At 37.8% G+C, this 22,262-nt stretch overlaps 1 protein-coding gene across 1 annotated transcript in view; it reads right to left on the bottom strand.

Annotated features, from left to right (window-relative positions):
- The window catches only part of IL1RAPL2 (interleukin 1 receptor accessory protein like 2), a 1,389,708-nt gene that overhangs the window by 1,275,125 nt on the left and 92,321 nt on the right, over nucleotides 1–22,262 (bottom strand). Inside the window, exon 2 of the mRNA XM_074323975.1 lies at nucleotides 17,798–17,898. Coding sequence (XP_074180076.1) covers nucleotides 17,798–17,879 — 82 coding nt within the window. The 5' untranslated portion in view covers nucleotides 17,880–17,898. The remainder of the gene's footprint in view (nucleotides 1–17,797; nucleotides 17,899–22,262) is intronic.

Below are 22,262 nucleotides of genomic sequence, written 5' to 3'. Positions count from 1 at the left end.
TTCCATGTGCACTTGGAAAGAATACATATTCTGCTGCTTTGGGGTGAAATGCTCTAAAAATATCGATTAAATGCATTTGGTCTGGTGTATCATTTGATGCCACTGTTTCTGTGTTGATTTTCTTTAGAAGACCAAGACATTCTAATGTCCCACCAACCTTGCTCCTTGCCTTCCAATCAGAGGCACCTCAACCCGCATTTCCTTTCTAGACTTGCAGCAAATTTTCTATAATTTTAAAACTATATATATACTCAGGATATCATCTGTCTAGCTAATTGTTTCTGTGCAAATATGTCTCTTCAAGTAGTTGAGTTGTACACTATCCTCCAGCTAATATGGGCTACTTAGTGTTCAAAACTAGCTTGCACTTTAGGCATCTTTATATTTGCTCCTGCTGTTCCCTCTAAGAATATCACCCCGTCACTATTCTCAACCCAGTCTTTATAGTCAATGTCAAATGACACATCTTCCCTAATACCCATAATCCCAGCTGGAAATACATTATCTTTCATCTGAACTGTATCTGTACCTGTTTTATGACACTTAATATTTTATACCAGTTATAAGAGTTGCAAATAAGACATATTCATGGTGTGGTGAAAAGAGCATGAACTTTGGAATCAGTCCATGGTCCAAAATCTAGATTTGCCATTTTATAGTTGGGGACCTTAGATAAATGTACACTCCCTGAGCTTCAGTTTTCTCATCTGCAAAATGAGGATAAGGGTGCCCACACAAAGGGGCAGTATGGCAGGAATTTAAGAGAAGGATTGTAGAGTCAGACATACCTGGGTTTAAGTCCCCGTTCTGCCTCCCTTACTGTCTATATAAAAGTGGTCAAATTATTTATCCACTCAAAGTCTCAAATTCCCCATCTGTAAAATGAGACAATAGTGGGACCAACCTACCTCAGTGTCTTTGTATTAGGAGAAAATGTATGTAAAGTGTCTGACACATAACAGAAAACAATGCTTGTTAGCTTCTCCTTTCCCCTATGGTTTACTGAATTCCTTGGGGAAGCAAAGGTCAGGCTCTGTCCATTTCTGATCACCTAATGAGGTGCCCAGGACAGGAGTTTTTACACACTGTGCCTGTATGTTTGGTAAATTAATAAATGCCACGTTTCTATGACATTTCTCAGCAGAATTTAGTTCCAGGAAACCACTGTTTCATTTCTTCACAAAGCAATGGTGCCAAATATGTGTCATTCATCTCAAGGATCTCATGGGTGTCTCCTAAAACCATGTGTTTTTTGTTTGTAGCCATTTAGGGAGAACACATTTAAATACAGCTCTCCTAAAATTAAATCTCACAAAGAGATGCAAGGCCTGACTCTTCTTAGCCTGGGGAGAAGGTCACTAAATTCCAAAGCATCTTTTTATAGAAGAATAGTTCTGATGCAATCTTCACAAAGCATCGTGCCTCTATGATAGCTTCAGATAAGTATATGGAAGCAAAAATAGGGCAAGAATCAGAATATAAACAAAAGTTTAAACCTACATATTCAATGTCCCTCTAAGGACAAAGTGTGTCATGCATATTTTACGAAATCTACAGGGGGGCTGAGGAAAAATGGTGGCGTGAGGTGAGCCTCTGTAAAGATCCCCTGGAATTTACAACGAATCGAACAACAAAAACTCCACAAAGGACTCCCTGCACAGCAGACAGGCAAGACGAAGAGGCCCACTACTGAATTCACCTACAGGTGGGAGATTCGCGAGAGCGGAGAGAGTAGGAAAGGGAGAAGTGCGGAGACAGAGCCGTGCGGGCACAGTACGCAGACCTAGCTCAGTACTCCTAGCTCGCTGCTTCCCAGACAAACCGCAGCTGCGGGAGAGGGAAGAACTCGGACTGCTAGGGATCCGCTTATGGCCCACAGGGCTGAGGGGGCAGCACATAACATGGCTGAACCCAACGCTCACTGCAGAGACCTCGGAGAAAAGACTGAGGAAGAAGGCTGAAAACAGTGGTTTAAGCCCTCACTGCGGAGCAGAGAAAGGAAGCCTTAGGCACTGAGATTAGCCGCCCCCTCCCTCCCCTCCCAGAGCTCGCCCCACCCCCACCTGCCCGGTGCTAGAAGCAGAACAGTAGCAGTGTCAGATCAAAAGAACAGAATATTTGCTGTTCTCAAAACTGTGGACCTCAGACAGAAATTCGCAGTCCAACTAGTTCTGGCAAAGGGGAGGGAGCTGTGGAAGCAGGACCGGCTGTGGTGGTGGTCGCCTCCACTGTTCTGGGCCACCTCTCACAACTCACACCGCCCCTGACCCCACCTATCTGGGCGGATCCCTGCAGGAGTAAACAGAACTGCTGAAACATAGGGCTCTGAATCTGGAGCTGGAAGAGCTTTGGAATATCAAAAGCTTTCTGCATACCAACCGGGACACTGCACCCTGTGACGTAGATGAGCTATTAAAAGAGGAGAAGCCCGTCTCCCAGGGAATCCCCCCATTGTGTGAGAAGCTGGAATAGTGCAGAGAAAACATAGCACTACCATGTGGGAGAAGAAAAATAAGCTGCAGATGGAGAAAAAAAATAAAACATTCTACCAACAAGTACTGGAAAACAAAAGAAAGACCTCTTCCTATCAACCTTTTGCAGAAGCCACTTCTGTAGATGCCTAGGAAGAGAAATAGTAAAAAACAAATTGCCAAGAATAACCAAGGCAACAAGATAGCTCACAAAGAAAGTGAAAAATCTCCAGAAAAGGCACTTAAAGATACAGAAATATGTGACTTAAATGACAGAGAATTCAAGATTGCAGTTCTGAAAAACTCAACAAGATACAAGAAAACACAGATAGGCAGTTAAATGAACTCAGAAACACAATCAAAGAACAGCATGAGCATTTTACGAAAGAGATTGAAATTTTAAAAAAGAACCAAATAGAATTTCTGGAGATTAAGAACTCAATAGAAGAAATTAAGAATGAAATAACCAGCTTAGGTAGTAGAGTTGACCAGATGGAGGAAAGAATCAGTGACATCGAAGATAGAAACCTGGAAATGACACAGATGGAAGAAGAAAGAGACTTGAGACTTAAAAGAAATGAAAGAACTCTACAAGAACTTTCTGACTCCATCAGAAAGAGCAATATAAGAATAATGGGCATACCAGAAGGAGAAGAAAGAGAGAAGGGTCATAGAATATATTCAAACAAATTGTCGATGAGAACTTCCGGAATTTGTGGACAGAACTGGACCCTCGAATCCAAGAAGCAAATAGAACACCTAAGTTACCTCAATCCCAACAGGCCTTCTCCAAGGCACATTGTATTGAAGCTGTCTAAAATCAATGACAAAGAAAGAATCCTCAAGGCAGCCAGGGAAAAGAAGACGGTAACTTACAAAGGAAAGCCCATTAGATTATCATCAGATTTTTCAGCAGAAACTCTACAAGCCAGGAGTGGAACCAAATATTCAAACTATTGAAAGAGAGAAATCATGAGCCAAGAATAATATATCCAGCAAAGATATCCTTTAGATATGAAGGAGGAATAAAGACCTTTCCAGACATACAGAAGCTGAGGAATTTTCTAATACACGACCTGCACTACAAGAAATACTAAAGGAGGCTATTCAACCACCATCAACAGGGACAATTTGTGGCAACCAAAACTCAAAAAGGGGAGAGTAAAGGCCTGAACGGAATATGGGAATGGAGAAAGTAAGCGTGCTGAAGAAAATGGAATACTATAAATATCAAACTTTCTTTTACATAAACTTAAGGGTAACCACTCAAAAACAATCCAGAACTGAAATATATACTGAAATAAAAGAAGAAACAGAGAGAAACATCATAGAATACCACCACACAGAAACAATAGACAACAACAAAAAGGCAAAGAAACAATGGAGACACAGCCTTACCAGAAAACTAAAGATAGAATGACAGGAAATCCTCACATATCAATAATCACCCTAAATGTAAATGGACTGAATTCACCAATAAAAAGGCACAGAGTAGCAGATTGGATCAAAGAACTAAACCCAACCATATGCTGTCTCTAAGAGACACATCTCAGCTACAAGGACAAGCATAGACTCAAAGTGAAAGGGTGGAAATTGACACTCCAAGCCAATGGTATTCAGAGAAAATCAGGTGTAGCCATAATGATATCAGATGAAACAGACTCCAAGGTGAAAAAGATAACAAGATATAAAGATGGATATTTGATAATGGTGAAGTGTACTGGTGATCAAGAAGACATAACAGTCATCAATATTTATGCCCCCAATCAGGGAGCACCGAAATATACCAAGCAACTACTAACAGAACTAAAGGGAGAAATTGACCAAAACACAATTATACTAGGGGACTTAAATACATCATTGACAGCTATGGATAGATCATCCAAACAGAAAATAAATAACGAAATAGTAGCCCTAAATGACACATTAGATGAAATGGACATAATTGACATTTATAGAGCACTTCATCCTAAAACATCAGACTATACATTCTTTTCTAGTGTACACGGAACATTCTCAAGGATAGACCATATATTGGGACATAAAATCATCCTCAGCAAATTTAAGAAGATTGAAATCATACCATGCATATTCTCTGATCACAAGGCTTTGAAATTGGATATCAACTGCAAAAAGAAACAGGGAAAAACACAAATACATGGAGATTAAACAACATACTTTTAAAGAATGACTGGGGCAAAGAAGAAATCAGAGGAGAGATAAAAAGATACATAGAAACAAATGAGAATGAAAATACATCCTACCAAAATTTTTGGGATGCAGCGAAAGCAGTTTTCAGAGGGAAATTTATCTCATTACAGGCCTATCTTAAGAAACAAGAAAACTCCCAAATAAATAATCTCATGTTACATCTTAAAGAACTAGAAAAAGAAGAACAAATGAAACCCAATGTCAGCAGAAGAAAGGAAATAACAAAAATCAGAGCAGAACTAAATGAAATAGAGAACAAAAGACAATAGAAAAAATTAATGTGACAAAGAGTTGGTTCTTTGAAAAGATTAACAAAAATGACAAACCCTTGGCCAGAGTTACTAAGATAAAAAGAGACAAGACACTGATTAACAAAATCAGAAGCGAAAAAGGGAAGTTATCACGGACACCACAGAAATACAAAGGATCATCCAAGAATACTATGAAGGACTATATGCCACCAAATTCAACAACCTAGAAGAAATGGACAAGTTCTTAGAAACATATAGCCTTACAAGGCTGAACCATGAAGAACTGGAAAATCTAAACAGACCGATCACCAGTAACGAAATTGAATCAGTCATCCAAAACCTTCCCAAAAGCAAAAGTCCGGGACCAGATGGCTTCACTAGTGAATTCTACCAAACCTTCAAAGAGGATCTAATACCAATCCTGCTCAAACTCTTCCAAAAAATTGAAGAAGAGACAGTACTCCCTAACTCATTTTATGAGGCCAACATTACCATGATACCAAAACCTGGTAAGGACAGCACACAAAAAATAAAACTACAGACCAATATCTCTGATGAATACCGATGCAAAAATCCTAAATAAAATTCTAGCAAATCGAATACAACAATGCATTAAAAAGATTATTTATCACGACCAAGTGGGGTACATCCCTGGGGCACAAGGATGGTTCAACATCGCAAATCCATCAATGTGATACATCACATAAACAAAATAAAGGACAAAAATCATATGATTATATCAATTGATGCAGAAAAAGCATTTGACAAGATACAACATCCATTTATGATTAAAACACTTAATAAAATGGGTATAGAAGGAAAATACCTTAACATAATAAAGGCCATATATGACAAGCCCTCTGCTAATCTCATAATTAATGGAGAAAAACTGAAGCCCTTTGCTCTACGTTCAGGAACACGACAGGGATGTCCCCTATCACCTCTGCTTTTCAACATAGTGTTGGAAGTCCTTGCCAGAGCAATCAGGCAAGAGAAAGAAATAAAAGGCATCAAATTGGGAATGAAGAAGTTAAATTATCACTCTTTGCAGATGACATGATGCTATATATAGAAAACCCTAAAGACTCCACCAAAAAGCTATTAGAAACAATCAACGAATACAGTAAAGTTGCTGGCTACAAAATCAACGCACAAAAGTCCATTGCCTTCCTATATACTAACAATGAAATCTCAGAAAAGAAATACAAAAACAATTCCTTTTGCAATTGCAGCAAAAAGAATAAAATACCTAGGAATAAACTTAACCAAGGATGTGAAAGACCTATATGCTGAAAACTATAAGACATTTTTGAAAGAAATTGAAGAAGACACAAAGAAATGGAAAGACATTCCGTGCTCATGGATTGGAAGAATCAACATAGTTAAAATGGCCATATTACCCAAAGCAATATACAGATTCAATGCAATCCCCATCAAAATCCCAATGGCATATTTTAAAGAAATAGAACAAAAATCATCAGATTTGTTTGGAACCACAAAAGACCCCGAATAGCCAAAGCAATCTTAAGGAAAAAGAACAATAATGGAGGTATCACACTTCCTGACTTTGGCTTGTACTACAGGGCTACAATAATCAAAACAGCATGGTATTGGCAGAAAAACAGACACATAGACCAATGGAATAGAATTGAGAATCCAGAAATAAAACCACATAAATATGGACAGATAATTTTTGACAAAGAAGCTAAAAACATACAATGGAGCAAAGACAGCCTCTTCAATAAATGGAGCTGGGAGAATTGGATAGCCACGTGCAAAAGAATGAAACTGGACTGCTATTTGTCACCATGTACCAAAGTTAATTCAAAATGGATCAAAGACTTAAGCATAAGACCTGACACAATAAACTGCATAGAAGAAAACATAGGTACTAAACTTATGGACCTTGGGTTCAAAGAGCATTTTATGAACTTGACTCCAAAGGCAATGGAAGTAAAAGCTAAAATAAACGAATGGGACTATATGAAACTTAAAAGCTTCTGCACAGCAAAAGAAACCATTGACAAAATAAAGAGGCCACCAACTGAATGGGAGAAGATTTTTGCAAACAGTGCCTCCGATAAGGGCTAGTATCCAGAATATACAAGGAACTCATGCAACTCAACAACAAAAAACAAACAACCCAATTGAAAAATGGGCAGAGGACTTGAAGAGACATTTCTCCAAAGAGGACATACAAATGGCAAATAGACATATGAAAAATGCTCAACATCACTAATCATCAGAGAAATGCAAATCAAAACCACAATGAGATATCACCTCACCCCAGTCAGAATGGCTATCATCAACAAGACAAATAGTAACAAATGTTGGAGAGGCTGTGGAGAAAGAGGACTCTGATATTCTGCTGGTGGAAATATAGGTTTGGTATCATGACATTAATGGGCAATTTGTCAGCATCTTTCAAAAATTTAAATAAATATATTATCCTATATTTCCATGTCTAGGGACCTACCCTACAAACACATTTGATCTTCTAGTACACTAAGATTTATGCAACAGGATGCTCCTTGCAGCATTGCTTTGTAATGGTAAAAACCTAACCTCCATAAATAGTGTAGTTTTAAACTTATATTAAATCCACACAATTGAAATCTACACAGTATTTAAAAGTTTGAGTTAGACAAGTATTGCCAAGGATAAGAGACTTTAGGTATTAATATCATATTAAGTGACAAATCAAGTTGGAGAATAGTATATGCAGTATGATTCTAAGATTTAAAAATACATGATTTAGGCTTTATACATCATCTATATACATATATATCCAAAGAAATTATCTGGAAGGACCTATATGAAATGTAGTGATAAGTTATCTCTGGGAATGAAATAATAAGAGACGTTTCTATTCTGATATTGTTTGAACTCATTAAGCATAATACACTATATTGTAATAAGAAAAAATATTAAAACAATCCCCACTACTTGATTTCCATAATACAGCAAGTGAAAAAAAAAACAAGGAGCAAAAAAGCAAATAGATATATTTCGCTACATTTTAATTCTGAAACAAGGAGAAATAAAATACATACATTCATTTGCAGGAAAAGAAAGGAAGAAAATACCAGAACCTAAAAAAAGTGATTATAAATAGTGGATGTATGAGACCAGGTGAAAGAAATAGGTATGGAAATGAAATTTCTTTGATTTATTGCTTTTTCTAAAATTTTGAATTTTCAATAATATGTTTTATGTCTTCAACAAAATTAATCAAAAAGGATAAAAATGCAAATTGAGTACAGGCACCAATTAACCTAGCTATATATTGAATTAATAACATAACCACAGAGAGCATTAATTAATTCAAGTAACTTTTGAACATAACACTCTGACTATACAGATTTAGTAGGATGAATTATAAGGACAAAAAGAACTGTAAAATCTCTCGTGCTTTATTTAGGACCTTTGTTGTTAGTAGTAGTAGTTTTGGTGTCATAGTAATGAAACTATTTTGTATGAATTAAATATATTGACATTGATGGGAATGAGGGTTCCCACTGTGGGAAAATGAGATAAAAATATGGACTGGGTAAAGGTGAAGAAGAACCCTGTCATGTTGGATTTGAATTGGAAGTATCAGATTAAATCGCAATTTTTATAAAATGGTTTCTAAATACCATTTTCCACGGAAAGGAATCAGGAAAAGTGGCTAATTTTAGTGCTGGGGCAGAGAAACAATGAAGGTAATCCTGGTACATCTTTATGACAGAAAGCAAGAAAGTGCACAAAGGATCATGGGGTATCAAAAGGTAACAGGAAAACTTCCACTTCAGGAAATGTTGAAAAACCTGGAACTAGACTATCTCTCTCACAGAAAGCAATGGTAAAAGTGGAAAAAAATATATGAAATAACTGTTTTCAGGCAGTGCAAGACTGTGATCTCAGAGAAAAGGAAAACTCATGCAGTGAGCCCCATAATCAACCCAGCTCTCCACCTGGAGACAAATCACCAATTATGGCGCAGTGAATCGGAGTACTAACAGAGCCCAGCTGTCCTGCTGAGCTGAGCTACAGAGATCAGGGCAGCTAAAATGGCTGGAACCTTCAGTAAAAAGAGAGAGCTTCACTGAGAGGAGCCCATGAAATCTGTATGGATGTTCTCTACGAGTTTCTGGCTGAAGATTGAGCTGAACATGCACAGGGCTCATCTGCCAAAGGCTTATCATCAAAAGGAGAAAGAACTACCCCATAGAATATGGCCTACTCTAGGCCCTCCCTAACAAAGCCACAAACCAAGCTCTGACAATATATCTACAGGGGAGAAAAGATTAGGGGTTGAGTCCCTCCAAGTTATAGGTGATTAGGACATATGTTGGGCTTTCCAAGGATCTATTCTAACAAAGTATAAAACTAAGCCATAAGTTCAAGATCAGTAATTGTACTGCTATTAGAACAAGCACCAATACCTTTAGAGGAACCCAACAGAATTTGGTATCTCTACAATGTATTATCAACAAATTCCAGTAGTCAATAAAAGAAATCACTTGGCATGGACCTGATTGATATTTATAGAATACTACATAGCACAATACACAAATGCATATGGACTATTCATCAATTGAGGCCATATGCTGGGACATAAAATAAAATCCAATACATTTCAAAGGACTGAAATATTAGACAGCATATTCTCTGACATACATACAAAGGAATTAAATTAGAAATAAAATAAGATATCTACAAATCCTTAAATGTGTGGAAATTAAATAACACATTTTTAAATAACTGGTTCAAAGAAGAAATCACAAGGGAAATTAGAAAATGTTTTGAACCACATAATAATGAAAACATAACTGATCAAAATTTCTGGTTCACAGCTAAGGCAATACTTAGAGGGAAATTTATGGCTTTAAAATGCCATTATTAGAAAAGAAGAAAAGTTTAAGATCCATGATCTAAGTTTCCATCTTAAGAAACTAGAAAAGAAGAGTAAATTAAACCCAAAGTATATAAAAAGAAAGAATGGAGATGGAGCAATTAAATAAACAAACAACGAAGAAAATTAACAAAATCCAAACCTGCTTATTTGAAAAGATTAATGAACTTGATAAACTATTACCAAGCAAGACTAATCAAGAAAAAAATAATCAATATCGAGAATGAAAGAGCAGATAACATTCCAAATGTTACAGACATTTGAAGGCTATTTACTCAGTATTATGAATGACTCCATATCAATAAATTTTAAAACTTAACATGAAATGGATAAATCCCTTATAAAAACCCAAACTGACTTAAAAAGAGAAAAATCTGAGTAACACTGTACCTATTGAAGAAATCAAACAAATCATTAACAACAACAACAACAAAATCCACAAAGACTATTTCTAATCCAGATAATATCAGTGATCAATACTATCAATCTTTTGAGGAAGAAATAATGCCAATTCAGAAAATAGATGAAGCAAGAACACTTCCTAAATCATTTTAAGAGGCCAACATAATCCTGACACCAAAATCCAATAAAAATATTACCAAAAAACAGACGATAGCACTCATGAATATAGATGCAAAAATCCTCAACAATCAAAAATTAAAATAAATTTAGCAATAAATAAGATGACTAATACATCATGACTAAATAGGGTTTATCTCTTATATCCTGTTTCCCCAAAAATAAGACCTAGCCGGACAATCAGGTCTAATGCATCTTTTGGAGCAAAAATTAATATAAGACCAGGTCTTACATTATATTATATAAGACCCAGTCTTATAGTATATTAAGACCTGGTCTTACATTATAGTAAAATAAGACCAGGTATTATATTATATTATATTATATTATATTATATTATATTATATTATATTATATTATAAGACCAGGTCTTATATTACAGCAAAATAAGACTGGGTCTTATATTAATTTTTGTTCCAAAAGACACATTAGAGCTGATTGTCCGGCTAGGTCTTATTTTCGGGGAAACACGGTAGCAGGAGTGGCTCAATATTTGAATATCTATTTAATTGACACAATAAAGGAGAAAAGTCATATGATCATCTCAAAAGATGCAGAAGAAGCATGTGATAAAATTCAGTACCAATTTATAATTTAAAAATCTCAGCAAACTAGGAAAAGAAGGGAAGTTCCTCAGTCTCTTAAAGAACACCTATAAAAACCCATAGCTAACACCATACTTAATGGTGCAAAAGAGTGACAGCAAGAGAGGGAGAGGGAAAACAAACATAACAAAATGTTAACAATTGGTGAATATAAGTGAAGAGTATGTAAGTGGCCATTTTAGTATTCTTGTAACTTTTCTATAAGTTTGAAATGTTTCAAAATAAAAAGTTGAGAAAACATAAAAAGAAACTAATTCCTATCTACCTACCCCATAGTAAAAGTCCCAAGTTCTGGTTTTGCACTCAACCCTGTAGGTTACAGCAGCAGTCCTTATTCATCATTATTCTACTGAAAAATTAAATCTGCTATTTATCTATCTATACTACTCTAACCAGGACTCAGGAGCCTCTGTCTTTTAGGTTGGCTTGGCTTGTTTAGCCAACTTCAACTGCTTCCCACTTGCAAACTTACACCTCTCCCTAGACACACATGTCATACCTGCTACCTTCTGCATCACTTACAGTGTGCTGCTTCCTTACCTTGAATGTCCTGCTCTCTCATTCCTTTTCACTCTGGCCCTACCTGCTCTCAAGGCTTGCCTCAAGGCCCTCATCTTCTATGGAATGCCCAATATTGATCCTGCCCTTTTCTGACTCCCCTAGCTTTGAAGGCCTATGCTGGGCAAGTTTAATATTGAATCAAATTCTCTTGTGTTATGCTGCAAGAGATTAATGTGTGAAGCATCCCCAGTAAGAAAATTTCCTTCCAGTTAAGTGGATCTCTTATTCTGGATCATACATTTAAGCAACTTTGTAGGAAAAAAATCATTTAACTATAAATGCTAAACATAATTTCCAAAATCTTTTTCAATTTTGATTAGTGTAAATGCATATTTTAATATAATTGCATTCTGGGGGGGGGGTTGCTTAATATTATTTATATTCACATTTCTGTGTATGGATGTGGTCTAAATGCTGGTCCTTTTAATAGCTATATGGTGTTCCATCTGGTTAGCATAATTTGCTTTGCCATTTATCCCAATGAAATTAAGTGTTACTGAACAAGGGAATTTTTATTTATTTATCCTCCACACTTTCCCCACCATAGGACTAGTGGAAAGCTGCAAATACAATAAGAGTTCAACAGCATTTTATGACTGGCTATGCCTTTGGCCACATAAAATTCAATGACAGAATCCGAAAATGATTTGCCCTTCAACTTCTTCAATAAATTTGAGTTGCATTTAGCTCCATTCTTGCCGAAGTTCTTTCTCACTTATCTCTGACATCTCTGACTACTCCTTACTTGTTGTAATCTTTGTCCTATACCAAATTTCTATACCCATAGAAGTTTAATACCACTTCCAATGACCAAGCCAGTCCTTTCAGTACCACTTTCCCTTCCTTCCATGATTCAGCTTCCTCCACGGAAGTCACACTAATTAAAGAGATATACGTACAAGTATCAAGTCTGAGATTATCCCTTTCAATTAAAAAAGAGATCATGGGGTGGTATTTTTCTCCTTGATCTTAGCTCATTAAAATAAATTTAGGAGATGAGATTTCAATAGCACCTTGACCTTCTTATTTCTAATCTAGTACTCTTGTACTCCATAGCTAAAGGTACAAAGGAATATCCTCAGAACAGCATTATTTCTAATCACCGTTTTAAAATAAAATGTTTTGCTTCATTTTTTAAGAAGTGAAAACATGGTATTTTGTTTTATTTTTACTTACATAACAATCAATCTCACACAAAAAAACTTATTTTGTTTATATTTGTAAATTGTTTGAGAGACTCTTTCTAGCTTCTGCCAGAAATGTATAATAGATTCACATAACCTCCATTTCTGTCTTTATGGTCTTCCTTAGTCATCAGACTGGAAATTCTAAAACCAAAGAATTTCTAGTAAGAATAAACTGCTATCCTCTCAACAACAATCAGAAAATTCCATAAGTCTATAAACTTACAAGTAAAAGCCTCATGTAAAGTCATTCTCTCATTATATGGAATTGAATGGTTCTGTTCAAGTCAATCCAAAATGTATTTATAAGTACCCACTATGCGCCAGCAGGCATTCAAAGCCTACTTACCAGTAAAGACTACATTTTTCTAGCTGATTAAGATATTTTGGTAATTCTGAAATTTTCCTTCAAACACCACATCACTGAGAAGTTGCTTTGTTATTGTTAGGCCATACTTAGGCCAGGAACAGGAGCCTTCTTATCTTAAAAGCCATCCTGTCTTACTTTGTACCTTCTACCGGCCAGCTTGTGTTTTCCTTAGGCCTAGAGAACCCGCCTGGAACGTAGAAACCATCTTATCCTGTCTTGCTTTTTCTTTGTCTCCTAGGGGCTTGTGATCAGCTAGCCTGGATGGGCCTGGGTGTCAGGATGGAGGCCTGGGGGCCAGGGTATGGAGCCGGAAGGCTTGGCCATGCCCCGAAACCCTTGGTTGCTAGAGACAATGCAACAAAAGCTCCCTGAAGCATTGAAGGGAGACCAACCTCATTTACCCCCTCCTGTAAAACTCAATACCCCTTTTTGCTCAGAGAGGTTATGGTCTTTTCTAGCCTGAACCCCTGCAGCTCAAACATGCCAAATAAATTCTAATAGACCAATTTTGGTCTCCCGCGACTCATTCCTCCGGCCATGCCTAAAAGTTATGGTCATCCTCCAGATGTACTGGCTGGAAGATGACCCAATTTGGGTTCAGAATTAAACATACCCTCTCATCAAACTGGTTACCCTATTCTTTTCTCTTCTGATATGGAGATCCAGAATCTAAATGCCAACAACTGTGTAACAGAGCTCACATTTTCCAGCAGCAGCAGCTGCAGCTGCAGCAGCAGCAGCAGCAGCAGCAGCAGCAGCAGCAGCAGCAGCAGCAGCAAAAGTCACAGAAAAGCAAAGGTGACAGCTTAATGCCCCTTAAAATAACATCCATGTATACTCTGGGGACATAATTTTTAAGGTAAAGAGAAACAGGTAAGTGCAAGCCCTTGGGTGATCTCATCTTGAAGGAGAATTCTTTCTCCCACCCATCCTATAAAAATTAGTTTTAGATACATGTGTCCTCTACTGGGAGTTTCTGCCATTAGCCTTTGTCAAGATATTAGCGAATTCCCTATTATAAAGAATGACACCTTTAAGTAAAGTGAACCTATTTTTCATAGAATAGACTGTCTAATGACCTTATCTATTTAGTCCTATATTTAGAGAATGCCAGTGCTGAAAGACCTCATGAGTATTCTGTGAGGAAGATGACGAGCCCACACTTCGGCAATCAGCTACAGTCATTAAAATTAGATGCTGTGCATTTTGGTGTGTTCTAATGCAACCAGGTCCTAAATGAAATCTCAAAGTCATATTTGCTGTTTCTCTAGCCAGGGTTGATAGTCAGGCTTGCCCAGTGTGAATGGGTATTACCTAGAAACATAACTTGTGCTTCAGCTTCTAAAAACAATGTATACTACTGGAAACCAAGAGGTTTGTTTCAATATGTGCCCATACTATATCTTCTTTTCCTTTTAAAAAATGTTTTATACTGACTCTGGATGGTGAACACACAATATGATATATAGATAATGTATTATAGAATTGTACATCTGAAATCTAAGTAACTTTACTAACAATTGTCACCCCAATAAACTTTAATTTAAAAAAAATGTTTTATTGAGATACCGTGTTTCTCTGAAAATAAGACCTAGCATGATTTTTCAGGATGCTCGTAATATAAAATAAGCCCTACTGTATTTCCCCGAAAATAAGACCAGGTCTTATATTAATTTTTGCTCCAAAAGTTGCATTAGGGTTTATTTTATATTACAAGCATCCTGAAAAATCATGCTACAGCTTATTTTCCAGTTAGGTCTTATTTTCAGGGAAACACGGTATAATTCACATAATATAAAATTTACCATTTTAAAATATACAATTCAGTGGTTTTTAATATACTCATTATGCTATGTAATCATCACTATTAACTTATTCCAGAACATTTCCATCAACCCCCAAAAGAGATTCTGTACCTATCAGCAGGCAGTCCCAATTCCCTCCTGTCCCCATCTTCTGGCAACCACTAATCTATTTTCTCCATGGATTTGTAGATTTTTTTTAATGAGTATTTTATTCTTTTCTTTCACTGACAAGTACAGAAGAAGAATCCTCCATCCCTTGGTCCTCTATCCCGTGCATAAGAGAGGCCCTTGGCATCAGTAGTTGTAGGGATCTTAGTAAAAGGGATCCTTGTCTATAATGATCTGCACAGAAATCATTATAATTGGCTTCACATCTGTCACTAAACAGTTATAAATGTTAATGAGTAAAGGGCACATTCTTCACTTTTTGACTTGGGATAAGGGAAAGAGGGAGAAAAGTAAAAGTTCTGAATTCCACTGGTGATTCCGAGAAGAATCACTATTCATGCTTGAATCTGGATCTCTTTAAATGGTAAAGGCCAAAGGACCTCACAGATTGCATAAAACAAAATTTTGTACTACAGATCTGCCAATGTGATTTTTAATGTGTTTCAAAACATAAGGCCAACTAAAATAAGACTATCATGATAAGAGGGCAAGCAATACTACTTTTTACATGACATAATAATATTAACAGGAGTGTAGCATCTGGGAGGGGGGTTATGATGAGAGTAGCTAAATAAAAGCAAAGAATTAAAAGAACAGCTCCGAAGTATCCCCATTTTCATCAGCTATCTGCAACTTAGGATGTCTTTTATTCATCCCATGCTTGGTTTGTGTTTCTGTATTTTGAAATAAAAAACAAATACCACATACACAGACATGCACAAAACAACATCAAGCTATTAGTCTTCCCTGCCTACTCCATATACACCATAAATACAAGCAAGAAAGCATAAGAAAAAACACCAGCTGTATTTAAATCATCTCCACATCCCAGACCTGTAGGAAAAGTTTTCTTTGAATATTACAGTTGCTATTGTCCCAGTAGGTAGCTGAGGATACACAGAAGCGGGAGGGGAGATCAAAACCATTCAAGCACATTCACTCTCAGGTGAATATCTTTTTGGGTAATGTTTCTTCAATAAAGCTCACTGCAAATATGACCCCAGTTGGCTGCACTAAGTAGACAAAGCTAAGAACCCCTAGTAAGCCACAAACAATCTCACACTTGGGGTAACTAAAGAATAAAGGGACAAAGCATTAAAAAATTGATGTTTTAATTTCTTTTATGTATGTACTTTTTTCAACATCCTTTCTCCTCATAAACAATAAGCAAACCAATAAAACAAGACAGAGTACATAGATAGCAACTTGTTTTCATTTTTTTAGTTTGGATTTTACCTGAACTAAGCTACCATAATATAGATAGCTTTTTAAACTGTCAATTCTTTTTTTTTCCCCTTTCCAATTCTGTTACAGCCTTTATGATACAACCAAGTGAGATAAATGGTATGTGGTCCAACAGATTACATTTGCTAGTAATAATATTCCTAAGATTTTATTTAAGCAATAATCTATCTGAACAGAGATTGAAAGTGAAAATGTGACTTCAAAACTAAGACAAGGAAAGGCAGGCGTGTAAAATATGCCAAATTGGAGATATTGTAGGTAAAATGTTACACACAAATACACAATATTTGAAAGAGACTCACAATATAAAAAATGTGTTAAATACATACATAAGTATTTAAGGGGAGAAAAAGCCAATATATTGCCCTACCTTTACCATTCCAGAATCCTTTCAACTTCAGCAACGTTGTTCTATTTTATAACCTGTGACCCACTTTTGTGAAAGACTTATTAATATACTATTGACTGAAGAATAATACTATTCATTACGTATTTCAATTAGCAAGTATTCTCACTCCAAAAAACAAACATTAAACAAACTCCAAGCTCCAGCCAACATTTATTGCTTTGAAAAATAGGCATGCACTTTATTGCCTTGGTTTTATACATAATGAGAAAGTAAAGAGCACACATTTAATTCTAGGAAATGACTGAATTATAACCTAGCAGAAAGCCTTATCGTAGTATTTTGTTTCCATGTAATAATACATTCCTCAATGTCTTACTGGAATGATTACAGACAGAAAATCAATTCTTAAAATCTCATGGATGGTTTGTAATTATAGTTAGAATGTATAATCAAAACTGAAAGACACATATATCCAAGTGTTATTAAACAATGATCAAGCTTTGATTGGAATATCTCCTGGCTACAGCTAATCTCTTAGTAAAATCATGGCTGCCTGCCAGACCACCATGTTCTAGGAATAGATATTTCTTCTCAAGAAATTCCTCTTCAGGCAATTAGCTAATATTTCTGAACTCGGAGGTTTTAAACCTCTGCCTGTTTGGGATTCAGTACAAATGTGAAGATGTGAGCAACTAAAGCTCACTGATATTTATCAAAAGCTTTTATTAAAACTGTAATGCTGAACACTCAATTAGGAGGCAAAGGATATATATTTTTAAAGGTTTCCTGTCTTCTCATTTACAAATGTTTGCTCCCAGGTGTATATTCACTAGCAAATTTAACCAACACTAAGTAGGCTCTTAACATTTAATTGTTCACTGAGAGTATACTGACATTGAAGTTGAACAAAATTCCACTGGTTTCCCAACATTTTCTCAGTGGTAAGCTAAAATCTCATTTTAATTTTGGCTACTTTCCAATATAGCTGGAATACAAGTGCTTCTGTTTAAAGATAGTCATATTTAAAGGCACAGATGTTATCTGGATGCTCACAAAAGCACACTTCTTTGACCAAATAATGAAAAGCTGCCAGCAACTTACCAGAATTTCTCTTTGACACCATCTTCAAATTTGTGCTGACTATAGAGCAGACCAAAAGGATCAAAAGAAACGGTAGCTTCATTGTTCACTTTCCTTGGCAGCTGAAAATTAAGAAAAAAAAAGTATATAAAGTTTGAATCGCAGACCTTGGCCTCAACAAAACAGTAGCTATAATTTCACATATCTCAAAGACACGTAACAGAAACAAGGACATCCTGGTAACTTCTGGCTTTATTTTTACGCAGATGGAAAAAAAATGTGAACATTCACAGCTGAATTATGAAAAAGTTCCCTGCTTAAAACCTTTCAATGTCTTCCCACTGGATTTAGAGCAAAATCTGAACTCCTTCTATTAGACCTTCAATGGCCTACAGGTGGGGCCCCAGTTGCCTCTTTGATCTTATTTCACAACACTTTCCTCCTTGTTGGCTATGTTCCAGCCAGTATGGACATTTTATTTATTCCATGCCAGACACATTTCCTCCTTATGGCATTTGCATTTTGAATTCCTCCTGGGATACTCCTACCCATTCTTCATGCATTTAGTTCCTTGACCCCATAGGTTTTAGTCCCACAAAAAGGCCTTTCCTAATCACGCAATCTTTAAGTCTCACACTGTCATTCTCTAGTTCACCTCCTTGTTTATTTCATTCATAAGACTTATCAGCATCTACAATCAAGAGATTCCAGTCAAAATGATGGAGTACATTAATGCTGTGCTTACCTCCTTTCACAACCACATCAAAATTAGAACTAAACGATAGAAAAACCAACACTAAAAATTGCCTGAAATTTAGCTGCACAGAAGTCCCATAAAATAGGATGTACAGAAACCAACTTGAGACTGGTATGAGGTGCAGAGATGCAGAACAGGCTGGTCGCACACCCTGTTCATTAAAAACAGGAGGGATATCTCACTAAAATATGAACATTAAAAACCAGGAGGGATATCTCCACTTTGGAGGACCCCCTAGAGGAACAAGAGGTCCCAGTTCCACCCCAGCCAAGGGTTCCAGTGCTGGGGAGAGAAGTCCCCATAATTTCTGGTTGTGCAAACCAGTAGAGATTGTGACTGAGTGAGATGGAGGGTGGCTGGCGTCCCAGTCTCTCCTCTTAAAGGGATCATGCATGGACTTACCCACTGATGGAATCACTGGCTCTGAGCTTCAGTGCTGGGGCAGCAGCGGGAAAGGTAGCAGGGACATATGTAGGGGAACTGAGTTGTCTGGCTTGGGATGGGGACTGGAGAGGCAGCTTTCTCCTGGATGGAGGAGCTGGTGAAAGCCATTGTTTCCTTGTTGAGTCCTCCCCCTTCCCAGTGAGCAGATGCAGGTGTCGGCCATATCTGAGTCTACATCAAGCTGGGAATAGTCTTTCCTTTGCCATGCCCTTCTGATTCAAGACCATGCCCCACAAAACTTTCAGTCACACCGAAGCTGCTTCCAGTGCCCTTTTCTTATAGACTGCCTGCCTTAGCTCATGCTGCAGACTTTTATAGGGCGTCTCAAAGGTTCCTGGAAACCAGATAAGCAGCATCTTGCTTGAGCATGTCCTGTACCTCTGGCTGAGCAGCTCTAAGTCCAGCACTAGAACTGCTGGTCTTGGTTCATGGTGTGTCCTCTCAGGGTACTCTCAAGCATGCTACAGGCAGCAGCCATCTGTGGATTTCTTTGTGGCTCCTGCTAGGTGGCCCTGGGAGGGGAATGGGCTGCAGCTGAACTTGACCTGCAGTGGATCTCCTCCAAGGTGTTTCTGGGGCTGGCATCCCCAGTGGCCAGGTTCTAAACAAGCTGGAACTTCACCCAGAAAATGCCAAGGATGACACACCCAAGACACAGACTAGAAACGCGCCAGAAACCTGCTGAGGCAGATCCTACTTGGTAGGGTCAACCCTTACACAACAACTTTTCCACTGTACTCACAGCCAGTCCTCACAACCAATGAACCCGAGGGTCAATCCCTCCCACTGGTGTGCAAATAGTAACCAAGGCTCAACTAAAAGAGGAGGACAAACACAATCCACACAAGGGACACACCTGGAGTACGTGGCTCAAGTGATCAGGAAGACTGCACCAATGAGCCCCACACCACACCTACTACATAAGGCCGCTCTACTAAGACCAGAAGACACAGCACCTTTACCTAATACATAGAAACAAACACAAAGAAGCAGCCAAAATGGGGAGAAAAAGAAAAATGTCCCAAGTAAAAGAACAGAAAAAAAAGCTCCCGAAAAAGAACTAAACAAAATGGAGAAAAGAAATCTATCTGATGCAGAGTTCCAAATATTGGTTATAAGGATGATCCATGATCTCAGGAAGAAATTCAACAAAGAGATAGGAACCATAAAAATGGAGATAGAAAACATGAAAAAGAACCAGTCAGAAATAATGAATATAATAACAGAAATTAAGAATACGTTACAGGGAATCAATAGTAGATTAGATGAAGCAGATGATCAAACATAAAATGTAGATAATAAGATAGCAAAAAACGCCCAATCAGAGCAGCAAAAAGAAAAAAAGTCGGAGGTCATCAAAATGGCAGCAGGAGGTGAGCCTCCGTAAATCTCCCCTGGAATTTACAACTAATCGAACAACAAAAACTCCACAAAGGACTCCCTGCACAGCAGACAGGCAAGACAAAGAGGCCCACTACTAAATTCACCTGAAGGTGGGAGAATCGCGCGAGTGGGGGAGGAGGGAAGGGAGAAGTGTGGAGAGGGAGCCACACGGGCGCAGGACAAAGACCGCAGACCTAGCTCAGTGCTCCAAGCTCGCTGCCTCCCGGAACTACCGCAGCTGTGGGAGAGGGAAGAACTCGGACTGCTAGGTCTCTGTTTATGGCCCACAGCGCTGAGGGGACAGCATATAACATGGCTGAACCAAATGCTCACGGCAGAGACCTCAGAGAAAAGACTGAGGGAAAAAGGCTGAAAACAGTGGTTTAAGCCCTCAATGCCGAGCAGAGAATGGAAGCCCTAGGCAACGAGACTCGCCGCCCCCTCACTACCCTACCAGAGCTCGACCCGACCCCACCTGCCCGGTGCTAGAAGCGGAACAGTAGCAGTGTCAGATCAAAATAAAAGAATATTTGCTGTTCTCAAAACTGTGGACCGCAGACACAGATTCGCAGCCAAACTAGTTCCAGCAAAGGGGAGGGAGCTGTGGAAGCAAGAACGGCTGTGGAGGTGGTCGCCACCATTGATCTGGGCCACCACTCACAATTCACGCCGACGCTGGCCCCACCCATATGTGCGGATCCCTGCAGGAGTAAACAGAACTGCTGAAACAACGGCACTCAATCTGGTGCAAGAAGAGCTTTGGAACTTCAAAAGCTCTCCGCTTACCAACAGGGACACTGCGCCCTGTGACCCATGCAAACTATTAACAGAGGAGAAGCCCGTCTCCCAGGGAATCTCCCCATTGTGTGAGAACCTGGAATAGTGCACAGAAAACATAGCACTACCATATGAGAGAGAAATAACAGGCTGCAGTAAGAGAGAAAATAAAACATTCTACCAACAAATACTGGAAAACAAAAGAAAGACCTATTCCTATCAACCTGTTGCAGAAGCCACTCCTCTAGAAGTCTAGGAGGAGAAATAATAAATCAGTAATTGCCATGAATAACCAAGGCAACAAGGCAGCTCAGAAAGGAAATGAAAAGTCTCCAGAAAAGGAACTTAAAGATATGGAAATATGTGACTTAAATGACAGAGAATTCAAGATTGCAGTTCTGAAAAAACTGAAGAGATGCAAGACAACACAGAAAGGCAGTGTAATGAACTCAGAAACACAATCAAAGAACAACATGAGCATTTTACGAAAGAGATTGAAATTTTAAAAAACAACCAAATAGAATTTCTGGAGATTAAGAACTCAATAGAAGAAATTAAGAATGAAATAACCAGCTTAGGTAGTAGAGTTGACCAGATGGAGGAAAGAATCAGTGACATCGAAGATAGAAACCTGGAAATTACACAGATGGAAGAAGAAAGAGACTTGAGACTTAAAAGAAATGAAAGAACTCTACAAGAACTTTCTGACTCCATCAGAAAGAGCAATATAAGAATAATGGGCATACCAGAAGGAGAAGAAAGAGAGAAGAGAACAGAGAATATATTCAAACAAATTGTTGATGAGAACTTCCCAAACTTGCGGACAGAACTGGATCCTCGAATCCAAGAAGCAAATATAACACCTAATTACCTCAATCCCAACAGGCCTTCTCCAAGGCACATTGTATTGAAGCTGTCTAAAATCAATGACAAAGAAAGAATCCTCAAGGCAGCCAGGGAAAAGAAGACGGTAACCTACAAAGCAAAGCCCATTAGATTATCATCAGATTTTTCAGCAGAAACTCTACAAGCCAGGAGGGAGTGTAACCAAATATTCAAACTATTGAAAGAGAGAAATTATGAGCCAAGAATAATATATCCAGCAAAGATATCCTTTAGATATGA

This window comes from Rhinolophus sinicus, chromosome X, assembly GCF_036562045.2.
Source record: "Rhinolophus sinicus isolate RSC01 chromosome X, ASM3656204v1, whole genome shotgun sequence".
Lineage (NCBI taxonomy): Eukaryota > Metazoa > Chordata > Mammalia > Chiroptera > Rhinolophidae > Rhinolophus > Rhinolophus sinicus.
Note: the sequence above shows the minus strand (reverse complement) of the source record. Positions and strands in the feature narration are given on the sequence as shown.